Raw genomic sequence first — 14146 nt, 5'->3', positions numbered from 1 at the left:
TTAAAGACATATGTTTTATAGAAATACTGAAACAGTCTGTAAGATAAAAACCTTCCCAAATTCTTGATTTTTTTTTTTTTATTAGAAAGCAATACATAGAGGACATAATGTACCTTTACCAAACCAAATCGTAGATGAGAAATCCTCTGCATACTGTCATTTCTTCCGTATTGTGTGATCAATAGATTAGCATTAAGAATTTTAACAAGGGTAGCAATTATGTCTGGGTTGCCTGCAGAGAAAAGAGAATTTGCCTCTCTCAAGCTCACACAGTTTAGTTAAAGGTCAAACACTGGCTATTCTAAAACATATAAAATAACAAGTGTTGATAATGACAGTTGGAAAGAGTTGCAGCAGAAGATAGTTTTAATTTTCAAATAAAGAATCAGTGAAGTGGAGCTGAACAATGTTGTATTCTAGTTCAGAGTTGCTTTTGATAATTAAACCTTGCATATAATACATTCAATTATATTAAGCTAGAGGGCAGGAAATTACTTGCAGAAAGTTTTCATAGGGAACAATGGTGAATGTGTAGGCCTTGCTGCCCTCTTCAGGTTCGATATAGTGCCAGGGGAATGTTATAGTAGCAGAAAATTTTTTAATTAGGGTATGATCAACAAAAGCCTTTTTTTATATATATGATGGGGTTAACATTTTTAACTAAACATAAAATGGTGTTCTTACTGACAACCTTATCACTTAAGACATAAATCTTAAGCTGCATTATGGTTCTTAGATTCACATTTCAGTATGTTATTTCTGTGATGTAATTTTAGTTATTTTAGTTAACTTCCTAAATATAATGTTAGAACTTTTTGTGAAGTGGTGTTGAGTTTAATAGTTTACTTGTTATTTCTGTAATAATATGATCGAACATAAAATGTGGATAACAACCACTGCATTTGTAACAAACTTATTTCCTTGTTGGTCCTCAGTTCCTTTTATTATGGTGTGGGAATGATGATTGTTTCATAATCGTTTTAAGATGTTTGGCTATATGTTTTAATTGTTTACTAATTGTAAGTGTGCAGTGTATGGTTACTTAACCAGAAAATGGTCTGCTTACTAAGTAATTTTAGTATTACATGTTTCTATTTCACGAAAAGCATGACAGAAATCACATATAATCCTAAAAAATCTGTATCATCCAGCACTATTCTGTCTCATGTATGTATCTTTCTTTTCCCTAGACCTCCATAAAATATTCCCATGGACTGTAAAAGAACTATAAAGAATAGCCAAGGACATTCAGAAGAATAACACAGTCTTTCATAAATTACATGTCTAATTTTAATAAGATACTAAATACCTCCCAGATTGCATAGGAGATGATCATGATTTGGTCCTCTAATTATGTTAAATGCATTCTCTTTATTAATCAGTAGTATTCCAAGACAATTACAGTACCAAACCGAGGAATTACAATTTCCAGTAAGTTTTCTCAAGTGTCACACAAACCTGATTTTTCCAAGAGTAGGTAGTAGTAAAAATTCTGCAGAAATTTGCTTTTTCAGTTTAATAAACACCTGCTACCCACTCCTGTCTTGGTTTAGAATGAAAAGTAGAAAACACGTAAGAACCTTTTTCACAGAACAAATTGGTGGAAGGTCATTGATTGCTTCCTGTTGTTTGTACATTAAAAGTGAAACAGTATTTAGTGTGTCCATAACAAGTAAAAATTTGTCCTCTTGCTCCTGCAGTGTGGAGGCACAAATGTTGTCTTGGTGCTAAATCAAAACTAATAAATCACTAACCTCTTCTTTGTCAATAACTGTGTTTTCCATCTGTATGAAGATTCGGTCAGTTCCATTATACAGATAAAAGATCATAACAGCTTCTGCTTATGCAGTATTTTGTAGCAGCATAGAAATCTTTGCCATGAGAAATATGAAGCTGTTTACGAAGGTCAAATGCCCAATTTTAATGTAAAGTATCCCACAATTAATGTCTATCCAAATCAGTGTAGTGTCTGATTATCACTCTAAAAACGTCCAAAAATTACAGTTTCAGCTAGGCCTACGATTTGAAGTATGATTTTACAATTAACATCTTATACTTAGCAATTCAACATTTTAAAAAGTTGTTTTGCTAAAATATTTGCCCAGAATCTTGAGGGCATAACAGAGTTTGGTACCAGGACCATATATTTTAGAAAAGAGCATTTTGTGGTTATGTAGTCAGACTAAAGCAAACATATTAAAGAGCAAAGAGTTACACAAGTCCAATGAAAATGGAGCTCTGAAACATCAGTCAGAACCTACCAAGTTTGATGTATTTAAAAGCTTAGCCATGGCACTACAAACTTGAGGAGGATCAAGTGCTACTTCTTATAGGAACATAATAAATTTGCATTTTAATATAAATTGAAATACGTTTTTGGAAAAGTAAACATCTTAAAGAGTTTATCAAATGACATTTCTCTCTTTCTGCAATTTAGTAGCATAACCCGAAACCTCGTTTTGGTTTTAGTAGTTTGAAACCAATTCATATGTTAAGCTGCCATCAGGTGGTCATTCAGAGTACTGCCGTAAACTTACTAAAATGTACAGACATGAAAAACTTTATTTTTGCTTAATATTTAATTAAATTAGTTATTTCCTTTTTTTTATTATTAATTTAAAAATATATAAGAATATTCCCTTTCCTTTATAAATTCCATTTTTAAACTGAAAGACTTGGAACTTAATGACTAAATGATAAATGTTCTGCATAACACATACTGTACTGTATTTCCTAGCTCTTTGTCACTTAAAGCCATTTTTTTGTATTTTCATGATACCGTTGTCTTATGCTTACCTCTGGCTGCCTTCACATGTTGTCTGCATCTGCGCACTTCTCCATCTTCTGCTCCACAGGGCTACAAACCTATACAGAGGTATACTACTTTCAAATCCTGCGTGAGGAAGGAACTCTATAGCAGATAAATGACGGTATGTGTTAGCCACCCAATCTGAGTGTGCTGGCATGCTTGCAAGAATGGCTGAATGTTTAGCTGTCACTGCTTTGTTTCCCGTTCAAAAACTCTGGAAAAGGTTATCTGACTGCAAGCAGTGTGGTAGCTCAAAGCATTACGTTGTGTTTTTGAATGAAGCAATAGAATTTTATGCTGGAGTTGGTAATGACTGACTCACACTGTCACTGTTTTGTAAGCCAGCTCCAATTTTGTACTGTGTTTGAAATTAGTATTCTTTCATAGTTTCTGTTGCTGTTTTCTGTCTGTCCTGTTACTTCTTTTCAAGTAATTTCCCAGGTACCTAAAGTTAATAAGGATTTATCAATGAAGATTGTAGAGGTAGATTTTTCTGACTGTTAGTAACTTGGTTCTACTTCAATTTATACTGTTAGACTTTTGAAAGCAATAATCATTTTTGGCTTGATTAATGCTATACCAGCAATTTTCAAAAATCAGCACTGTGTCCACACACAATCACCATGACTGTTTCCATGTATGCACTACATGAATGTCCATTCTTACAATTAGATTGTGCTGTGGGTTTCAGTGTAAAAACTGGGGTGTGCATATTCTGTAGCCAAATCGTGAAACAGTTTGTCACGCAGTGGACACAGCAGACACTGTGTGTTAGTAGACATTTCCCTTCTTACATAAAGCAAAAGTTTTTTTCTTTAAATCACAAAGTTTTTTCCTATTTACATTTAAAGAGTTTGCAGTTGTTGCTATGAAGGCTGTTAGCTCTCAGATGTATTATTTTACAGAGGGGAGGAACAAAGAGATGTACACCATGACAAACAAGGCCCCATGGTCGGTGGTTGGGTGTCAGTGGACCCTGTGCAGTAGCCAGCACATCTCGTGTGCTTCTGAGCCAGGAGGGTTTGACTGTCATTCCCCTGCTGTTTTTAATTCTGAGGTGTAATATTAAGCTTTTATGTTCAATAACCATCTTCAGATGGCTCCATATATTATCATATCGGCCTCTGACCTTCTGAATCCTATCCTTTTCTGTCATATGCCTCTCTGACCACTTGTATGCCACTCAGTGTGCTGGGCCTCTGGTGTCCATCTTTCTTCCCTAACTCTGAGATAGCATGTCATGAAAGCAAAGCGTCTTGGATCCTGTTTATCTGGGTTGATGGCTGGCTTCCAGCAACAGTGTAAAATCTAAGTGTTTAAGGATGAGAGGTGGGGTCTGTTTACCCAGACTGGTAGCCCATCAGCTCTCCAGTCCCAGTAGTGTTTTTCCTTTGTAGACCCCCGTGCAAGATAGATAAGGGAGGGGAAATACATCCAAACTATTGACCTTTCCTGTGGCACGACATGTCATGTATCATGAACCGTGTTCTTTGGAACTTTTCAGACCATTTTTTTTCAGTGAAGTGTGTCACATCTTTTGAACAGGCCGTTTCTCTGAAATTCAGCAGTAGAGATGGCTTGGGGTATGTCCAGGCTTACAGAGACGGTTTGTCCTCCTAGAAAGAAGATGAGTTCTGTTTGATTTGTATATGTTCTTGTACATGTAACATTCAGCATCCATAAAATTATTTTATTATTATTATTTTGATTATCTGTTAACACTTTTAAAATTATACTTCCTTTTGATATAACCCAAATACTGAAGCATTTGTACTAATATGTGAGGGGCAGAACAGGAAATTTGATCTTAATAAAAAAAGCATCTGGTTTCTCCACCTTATTAATGGGAAGTGTAAATGACTAATGAAATAGTTGAAACAATATTTTAGTAATCCAAGTTGCCAGTCATATGAGAGGAAGGTCATGGCTTTAAATTAATTTTATGTAAATTAAAGATCATATCTTTGAAACTTTTGACTCTCAAAGCTTCTTTCCTTCTTTTCCCATGTATTTTTAAAAATGGGTTTTAGTAGTACTTTTTGTCTTTTTGACAAAACCGATATTGCAGTTGCATGTCACGTATTGTTTAATCTGTAAACTTTTCAAGATACGGAACAGCTCTTACAGGAAACTGGCAAAATGCTATACAGTCATGATGCATGCCTAATAATAGCAGTGAAGGGTATGTGACCCAGTGGAAAAAAAGGCAGTGACGCAAAGGAATCCAGTACCTAATCATCAAACCTAATAAAATTAATCTTGGTGACTGAAAGGTTGTAAAAGCATCAAGTTTACATACACCAATACTTTATAAGATCTGAATTCAGGCAATAAATCCATAGGCTGAGATGATGTAAACTGGGGAAAAAATATACAGTGGAGAAAGGGAGATGTTATTCAGTCTGTATAAAGTCATTCTCAAGAAAAAATTTAAAGTTGAATAATAGTATGTCTACACTACACACTGAGAGACAGAGAAACCAAGTTAGTTCTCAGGGCATGGACTTGGTTAAAGGCAGCCTCACTGACATAGTGTAGAAGCCTCTGGTTATTTACCCTGCTCTTCTTCCCAGCTGGAGCGTCTGGATGCTATTAATGAAAATTCTTCTTGTACCCAAGCTTTCTTGAAAACGTCTGTATCAAATATTTGTTGCCTGTGCACTGAAGAATGCAGTGTAAGCCTTATATTTATAAAATTCCCTGTTTCCTGCTTACACATTAGTTTGGTACTGCTCTTCACTTGAGCAACTCCTTCTTGTCTCATCATGAGTTAAAATCATAGAATCACAGAATTGTTAAGGTCAGAAAAGACCTCTGAGATTATCAAGTCCAGCCGTTACAGTGACATAACCAATTGTTGGCTGTTCAGAGTTCCTTTTTGTGCGAAACATTCCACAACTCTTTTAGATTTTTTGTAAACTTTTACTAAAGTTGTTGCAAGTGCCAGTTAATGGAAATGGAAGCCTTAGCCAAAGCATGTGAAGTGATTTGGCAAAAGTTACCATGGAGAACAGAGATAGTTCTGTCTTTGCCATACATTGTGGAGTGAAAGTGGATTTACATAACTCTAAAAATTATTATTTTCCATTTAGTTTATAAATAATAAAGATGGAATCATTGGAGATTTGAAATTGAACAGTTTCAGTGGTTAATTTAATTTCAGTCTGATGTACAAAGAAGCACATAAATATACATGAAATACAAAAATCGTCTGCAACTACATCCCAAAGTTAGATGCAGTACAACTACTATTAATTTTACCTCGTTCTAAATATAAAAGTACAGATCATTGTGCTTTGATATACTTCCTATGGTAAATGTAGAACTCTGATGAAGGAGATTAAGATACTTGGCACACACACTACAGATTATACCCTACTTTGAATCTACACCTTGAAAAGGGATAAAGCACATTCTGCTGTACTTTAAAATGCACTAATGCCATTTACTCCACATTGTAAAGAATGTTGCACCCTTATAATAAATAATGATAGTCTCTCCTTGGGAAACCTGTAACAAGCTGTGTGTGGTCCCTGCAGGGCAAAGAGCCTGACACAGCATTGGCAGGTACTCCTTTGCATACACCGCAGGGAGAACTGAAAAAAACATGTTAGGAGAGAGCTGCCTAACAGAGCATAGAGGAGAACTCTGCTTCGAATCTTACAGAAGGATATAAAGGAAATTTCTAACAAAGCCCTTTCAAAGTTAATTTCTGAAAAGGGATGCTAGAAGCCAATTTAAGAAGGGATTCAAGTCCATATAAAAGTACTGTTTGCCAAACTATTTGCATGGTCAGTAGCTGTGATAGATATTTAAGCCAAATTCTGATTTTATTGACTTCTAAAGTATTGAAAGTAACTATTACGTGTCACAGATGTAAATCTAGAAATTAAGTTCTATATACCAGTAATTTCCTGAGAATCTTAAGACATTTTGCTTTAAAAGAACTGATTTCTAGATGTTCTGAATGTTGTGGGGTTTCAAAATTTCTAATTTAAGGTTTTTAGGAAGTAATAGTTAATAGCTGAAAATAGTGCCTTGGGACTGACCAAGGAAGGAAATTTCATTTTGAGAAAGCCACGAAAGACTGAAGCATGGATTCAGAATCTCATTTCTAGCTATGTTTCAACTATAAATTGTTATCTTCTGTAAACACTTCATTCTGTCAAGTGAGATTAAATTTGTCATGTAGCTAATATTTTTAAAGCTTTTAATTTCTATACTATCCTAGTACATAGCAGTTGAATATATCTGTTGTAAGATTAAAAAAAACTAAAAGATATTGTTGTTTACTACTTGAAGAGACTTTTGCTTACCTCTTCTCTACAGTAGAGAAAGTGAGAAGCGTGTGCTAAGACACACCTTACTGACTTATGTTACAAAAGTAATTGAAGGTTACAGAACCTGGGCTTTTGAGTCTAAACCTGACTAGAAAAACATACCTGGATACAGTGGGAGGAGAATGTTCCAGTGAAATATGAAAGCACTGCGGAGTATGTGAACAAAATGTTTTTTCTGTGGATTTGGTACACTCAGGGTAGGTGCATACATTAGAAATGACACTGTTCATCTAAACAGTCAGTGTATTTCAGCATTTCTTTTAATGACTTTCATGAACATTTCTCTGAACTTGTTTCATAAAATAAAAAATGTGTACCTTAAAGCACGAGTTAATCAACTGAACGTGCTTTTGTTAAATAATGCAGTGCAATTTACAAGTAATGCATTTTTTCATGAGATTGACTATAAATTTCAACTATAAATTATGCATTCATGTAAGTATTGTTTCTAATATTTCATTTAAAGTCTGGATTATATACTACTGTGGATTAGATTGTTTTCTGAATATTTACAACTTCTCTATAAAATTCCATGTTTTTTAATTAAAAAAGATGAGTGAGAAGAATAAATGGATATAGGCTTCACTGTCTAATGGTTGATTTTAATGTACTGCAATGTTGCAATATTTTTAACAGCTTCACTCGTTTCAACCAAAACAAGGTATTGGACAATCTCTAATCTTGTGTCATGGTTTTGGCTAAGAGACAGTTAATTTTCTTCTTAGTACCTGGTACTGTGCTGTGTTTTGAATTCAGGATGAGAATAATGTCAGTGACACAGTTATGATGTAGTTGCTACTGAGCAGTGCTTACACTAAGTCAAGGACTTCTCAGCTTTTCCTGGGGTCCTCTACACCCCAGTGAGGAGGCTGGGGGTGCACAGGGAGTTGGAACAGCTGACCCCAACTGGCCTAAGGGATATTCCATACCAAGTGGTGTCATGCTCAGCAAATAAACTGGGAGGAAAGCTGGGTGGGGGCTGCTGCTCAGGAACTGGATGGGCATTGGTTAGTGGTGAGCAATTGCTTTGTGCGTCACTTGTTTCATATATTTGAATTCTTTTTTCCCTGTTCTGTTAAACTGTCTTTATCTTAGCCCATGAATTTTAGGGGGTTGTTTTTTTTTTTTTTCTGATTTTCTCTCCAGAGTGGGGGGAGTGATGTTCAGCTGCTTACCCAGTTAAACCGTGACACCTTGATACTGTAACCACTTGCCTCCAGATACTGTACTTAAATTGTAAATCATCTTAGAAATTAAAATTACTTGTAAATGTTTTTTACTTCCCTATAGCAATTATAATTCCTGTTTCTCCCTTAGCTTCTTTCCCCAGTTGCTCTAATACTTAGTACCTCTCCATCTTTCTACACCTGCTTTCAAAATAGGCTTGTGAAGTTAGGAACAGTGGAAGAAATAATAAGATCCAGTGATACTTACAGATAGCATAGAGTCTAGTGAACCTCCCAGGCCAGCCCTTGGCCAGTATTCTTCTCCATTCAATGGGCACTTATTCATGTTGCTGAACTACAGTGCACTTTAGGATTAAGGTAACCTAGTATAGAGAAGCTTTCATGTCATCTGCCTATATTGTATTTAGCTTTTCCTGATGCCTCCGTTTAATGAACATTAGTAATTTTCTGTGCTTTTTGTTTGGTGTCATAAGTGAACTTTTTAGTACAGTGTCAACACAAGCAAGAAACAAAACTAGAGAGGGAACAGGACATACCTGAATAAAGAGCAAATCCTTTCCTGCAGCTTTTAATATAAATAGGCTATGTGTTGAATGCTAACTGTGTGCTGTGAGGTGAGGATGCATTTTGAATACTGAACCTGTGTATGGATTTATAACCCTCATTTTACAGAAGTAAATTTGATCTTTCATTATTTTAATATTAAAACATCTATCTAGTGTGTATGAATCTGAGTAAAATATAATGTAGAATTAAAGAATTTAGTGAATGATATCTTTTTTTCAATTGTATGTTTTTCACTTTTCACAGGAGACTCCAAGGTATGGTTGGAAGGAATATTACTCTTGTGTGATGACTGTAACCAGTGAACATCTCAGAGATCTGTGGAAGCAATTTCGGAGACAAGATATGCTGAGATAAAGGAAGGAAGAAGAATTATCTGCACTGGCTAGAAATATTTATTCCTATGAATTCCTAATGAAGAACAAACTAACCCAGGTGAATTGTGAATCTTCCAGCTGCAGCAGAAAATACAGGACTTCTTTTCCACTTAGTGTAGTGATCACCAACTCTTAAAACTGCTTTTCAGTATGTATTTTATTTAAACGATGAACTATTACCTGAGTGGCAGAAGTCTTTTTTTAAGAACATCTTTTGAATATTATTTTTTTATTATTTTGAGATAAGTTTGTCATTAAAAAAAAAAGTTTTATGGCTGGGTAGGAAAATGTTTTGGCAATGAAGAGAAACTCCCTCCATCAGCTTAGACTGTGAATTTGCTTTCAGAAGAGCACTATTGAAAGTTTGTGCTAAACTGAAAATGAGAATGCATTAAGTAGCATAACAATTATGTATGAGTTGAATGGACAAATTAAACTCTTAGAAGCTGTAATTTTAAAAAGAGTAAAGCTGTTATGGTTATAATGTGAATGATAGGTATTTACCTAGGAAAAGTACTGTATGAACTATAACGTTCAAATTCTCCAAGTCTTATTATTATGTTTATTAATTTATCCTTTTGAAAAATAGTAGGGATTTTAAGATGTCTTACAAGCAGTATGTCAAAGAAAAGTCAAAATGTTCAAATTCATGTTAAGTAACACACACTTTGTAATATTTATTATAAATTTTATTGCCATACACTGATATGTTTCCAGTAGAGTAAAACTTCTTGTATTTCTTGTGAATAGTGCACTTTTTATGAAGAGGCACTGAGTAGAAATTATGGTTGTCAACTTGCTACTCTGGAATGCAGTATCTGAAAAATAACTCGTGTTTGTGTCAAACAAAAGAGCAAAACAAAACATGAATGCATGCAGCAGTACAGAAAAACACTCATTAAGTGATATTATTTGAATATCACACATGAAACATCAGACATAAATTAGGCTGTATAAAGGTTATAGAGAATACAGGCCATCGGTAGCCGCTACAACCTGTCATGCCCTCTAGGTTTAAATGTTACTGAAACAGTGGTATGGACACTGTTATATTTGTTTTTCATATTCTGTAAATTTCTTGTTTTCTATTCAGCAGCAGCATTTTTCCTTACTCCTTTTCAAGATTATTGTCAGGTGGTATGAATTAAGCTCAAACAAAGAAGAACACATATTTTTATACCCTTCTTGAAAAGGTTCCTTGAACATTGAATAAGTCTGTATCTGTCCTGGAACAATCTGTGCCTCGAAATCCTTCTACCTGAGTACATACACACACACACTAAAACAAATGTCAATAAATTGTTATCAGAAAGGCAAATATTTGGTAGTCAGACAATCAAAACAGAACCAAAATAATAGTTTTAAATATCTAGTTACCCCAAATATGTGAAAGCAGACCTTTAAAAATTTTATTCAGTGCACATGTTGCTCAAATAGTATCTTATATCACGTGTGAATAAGTAGCATTTGTGTAAGTGCACCTAAGTTTAGAAATGTTTAATTTATAGCAAGATTCATCTCTGGTAAAAAATCAAAACAAAATAAGAAGTAAGGTTTTTTATTAAGAAATTCCACACTGGGAAGTCTAGAAAAAAGTGTGCTAGGTGTTGGCTAAAAACAAAAAGTCAGTTTAGAAAACTATTGAAGGATGATAGTTGAGTTAATATTTCATGATAAAAACTTGGAAAATTTCAACCTTGGTGTCTTTAAACTACTGACAAGAAAAAAATCAAATAAATTGGGATAAAGGTTCTTGAATTGACACAGCAGAACATAGATAAGCTGCAATCCCTGTGTGATCATGTAGGGAATCACCTGTATTCAGTGTATTGTCTTGGTTGGCAGAACTGTCTCACTGCTTCTTGTCAGCATGTAAAAAACCCAGTTTGCTTCTTCAGTGATGAAGGACAAAAAAAAGGGAAGAAATGACAGGGAGTCATCGAAGGGACTCCCATCTTTCCTTTTCATTCACTACTGCCCACTCACAGTGATCCTTCCCTTGGAGGAAGCAGCAGTACCATCATCATTTTGATCCTCCACTGCCCTAGGCAATAGTGCACTTTGCATTTATGGCTGGCTTGAGACAATTTTGGCATTTTTCTGTGTATTTCATAATTGTAGTCACGTAATATAAACTAGAATGTGAAAGTGTCAGATTAGTTTTTAAGAATATTTTTCCTCATGTTTAATAATGTTATTTAATATAAATATGAATATATACGTATAATATTTCAAAATAAATGCACTTGAAACTAATTTTCTTTGCATTAAAATTCTTTTGTTGTAAAATAATCTTTTTTTTTGGTAACATGAATGTGTAAGCGCTTTGATATAGAGCATCTCACCATCACAACAAAATAGACTTGTTTTTTTCTTTTGGTCATATCTTGTGATAGCTTTGCTTTTCTGCCACAGAATTCTGTATAAAAGGGCTGGAATGCAAGGACAGGTGATAACAAGGCAGGGTAACGGCACATGCCATCTGCTGTAGAGGCACCCCTCGGATAGGCTGCAGTCACTGTGCTCAATAAGTTCATAAGTTATTCAAAATCTGCCAAATTCCTGGCAGCAGAGAAAATGTGTATGCTGCCATGAAACCATGTGAAAAGTTGTGTAAATTAGGGCTTTTTTTAAAACCAGCTCTTGTTCTCCAACGTAAGTTAAGAAAACTGTAATAGTGTAAGTGAATATTTAGAGGATGCTTTAGGAACTGCCCACAGATGCCCAGACCAGCTGGGATAAAATGGGAACTAGTAAACCTGCAGCTTTGGGTAGCTTTGTGATACTAACTCTTGCCTGTTCTGATGAATTCCTAGTTCCTGGAAGAATACCCTGTACTACAAGCTCCTTCCTGTTAATCTTCTGATATTTAAGATTACAGTGCAGTTTCCCTCCTTGCACATTTTGGCAGTAAGTTGATACAAACTACTACCACTGCAGATTGTCGTGTTGTATGACAAAGAAAGCTGTCAGCCTGAAGGAAAAGAAACGCTATTGAACAGTAATTGGCAGAATTTTGTTGGTAATACTGCCTAGTTTCTATAGTTATTTGATCTGTTCCACCTAAATATCAGGATACAAATGCATTGCAATAAAAGGGGAAAAAATTATAGAGAAATTTTTCTTTTTCATTTGACATCATGTGATATTCTTTACCTTATGATGTGTCTTGCTTTCTTGTCCCACTGAGGATATTTTCAAGACAGTTTCTAGCAAAAGAACTCCAGACTAATAGTTGCAGAAGGAAAGGAATCAGACTAAGAGCTCACTATTCAAAAATTAATCTGAAACTAATTTTTAGCAATACAAAGTCTGAAATCCCCTTAAAATCAAGCCAAAACTGATATGAATATTTTCTAATATGTGTGAGGTCTTAATGTACAGTAGTATTCCCTATATCTGAAAATCCATGAAAGTATTTGGCACTCTGAACCTGTCAGCAGGTAATGCCCTTGCATATATTTTCTTACGCACTCAATTAAATACATGAGGTGTGCTTTAATCTTGAATGGGTAATGTTAATTTTCACCACTAGTTTGACTTATAAATTCCTCCCACAGAGAGGCATTATTATTAGCTAGTGGAATTCCATAAAAATACTAGTACCCACTTGAATTTTTTTATTAAAATACCTAATTTGTATATATAAATATTCATAGAAACAGCAACATATCACTCCTGGGATTTTTTTAACTCTAACCTTGATTCAGAAGCTACAACCTAGATTCAAAAGCAGTGCTATAAAATAAACTTTTAGATATTCAAATCTTTGCAGTAAAACACTGAGTCTGAAGTTAGTCGCCTGGGCTTTCCAAAAAAATGCATGCAAGGAATTGCACAAGATCCAGAAATACCTCAAACTGTTTTAAATCCACAAACTAAACTAGTTAACCAGGCAGTACTGAGTACAGAGCCATTGTAAGATGTTGTTCCTGGGAGCTGTGCATTCTCATGTGCTTTCTTTAGTGGCCATTAGCATGTGAGGGGAGAGGGCTCAGTTAGAAAGTGACACAGCCAAAAAAACCCGTGCAAACATACACACAGATATGATCCTATGAGAACAACTCCCTGTTACAAGAGTGCTGGGGACAGCATGTGAGAGAGGACAGAGGTACATTGCTTGGAGCAGAGATGAAGGGCAGGATAGTGGCAGTCAGGATTCAGAGAGATGTGGCAGTTGCAATCCAATTATACGTCTTGCCAGAAATAAAACAGCTTGTAAAGAGAATATGCCCTTGCAGTTGGCAACTGTGTGACAAAACCCAGTACAAGGAGCAGGGACTGGAATCAAAAGTCCCTGGTGTTTTGGTCAGATGCCCTCAGAGGCTGCTGGAGCATTTACTTTCTCTGGTGCTGTGAACCTTGCATCCTTTTCCGTATCATTTCAAAAAGAGAGTGGACAAATTACTAAAACTGGCTTACAGGCTGGCAGTTAAAACATTTCCATGGGAAGTGGAAAGAAAGAAATTATGGCTGTTGCTGCATTTTATGCAGACATATTCTGAGGATCCCCAGCAACAGAAAGCTTGAACTTAGGCAGGAATTTTATCCGTGAAGAATGGCCAAACCTAGATGTATGACCAAGGCACAGAGTGGCTTAGGTCTGTCACGGCATTTCAGGGCATTAGCTGTAGAAGCAGGTTTAAATGAGCCTATCTAAAATGAAAAAAGGAGGTCGTCAGACTGATAGTTTTAAATTTAGATGTTTACTTTTGGAGTCAACCATTAAGTCACTTAACTTCTATTCCAAATGGCAGAAAGCACTGGATTGGTGCACACGGCATGGGATAAGGTTTCTTACATACAGCTCTTGAGGGGTTTTCCACTACAGGGATTTTGATTTTTGCCTAAGCAGAGACCTCCTTGGGC

General features: G+C 35.4%; 1 protein-coding gene across 4 annotated transcripts in view; it reads left to right on the top strand.

Annotated features, from left to right (window-relative positions):
* MICU3 (mitochondrial calcium uptake family member 3) overlaps nt 1-10678 on the top strand; it is a 53052-nt gene extending 42374 nt beyond the window's left edge. For 3 of the 4 annotated variants that reach the window (XM_017835444.1, XM_017835368.1, XM_017835208.1), the window contains one exon: nt 9147-10678. In XM_017835444.1, coding sequence (XP_017690933.1) covers nt 9147-9257 — 111 coding nt within the window. In that variant the 3' untranslated portion in view covers nt 9258-10678. Of the gene's footprint in view, nt 1-2855; nt 2931-9146 lie in introns of all 4 variants that reach the window. The other variant, XM_017835282.1, reaches the window with a different exon arrangement.
* The last annotated feature ends 3468 nt before the right edge of the window (nt 10679-14146 follow it).

Source organism: Lepidothrix coronata, unplaced genomic scaffold, assembly GCF_001604755.1.
Source record: "Lepidothrix coronata isolate B3197 unplaced genomic scaffold, Lepidothrix_coronata-1.0 Scaffold0, whole genome shotgun sequence".
In the NCBI taxonomy this organism is placed as follows: domain Eukaryota; kingdom Metazoa; phylum Chordata; class Aves; order Passeriformes; family Pipridae; genus Lepidothrix; species Lepidothrix coronata.
The sequence above is the reverse complement of the archived record's forward strand: the minus strand, read 5'-3'. Positions and strand labels throughout refer to the sequence as shown.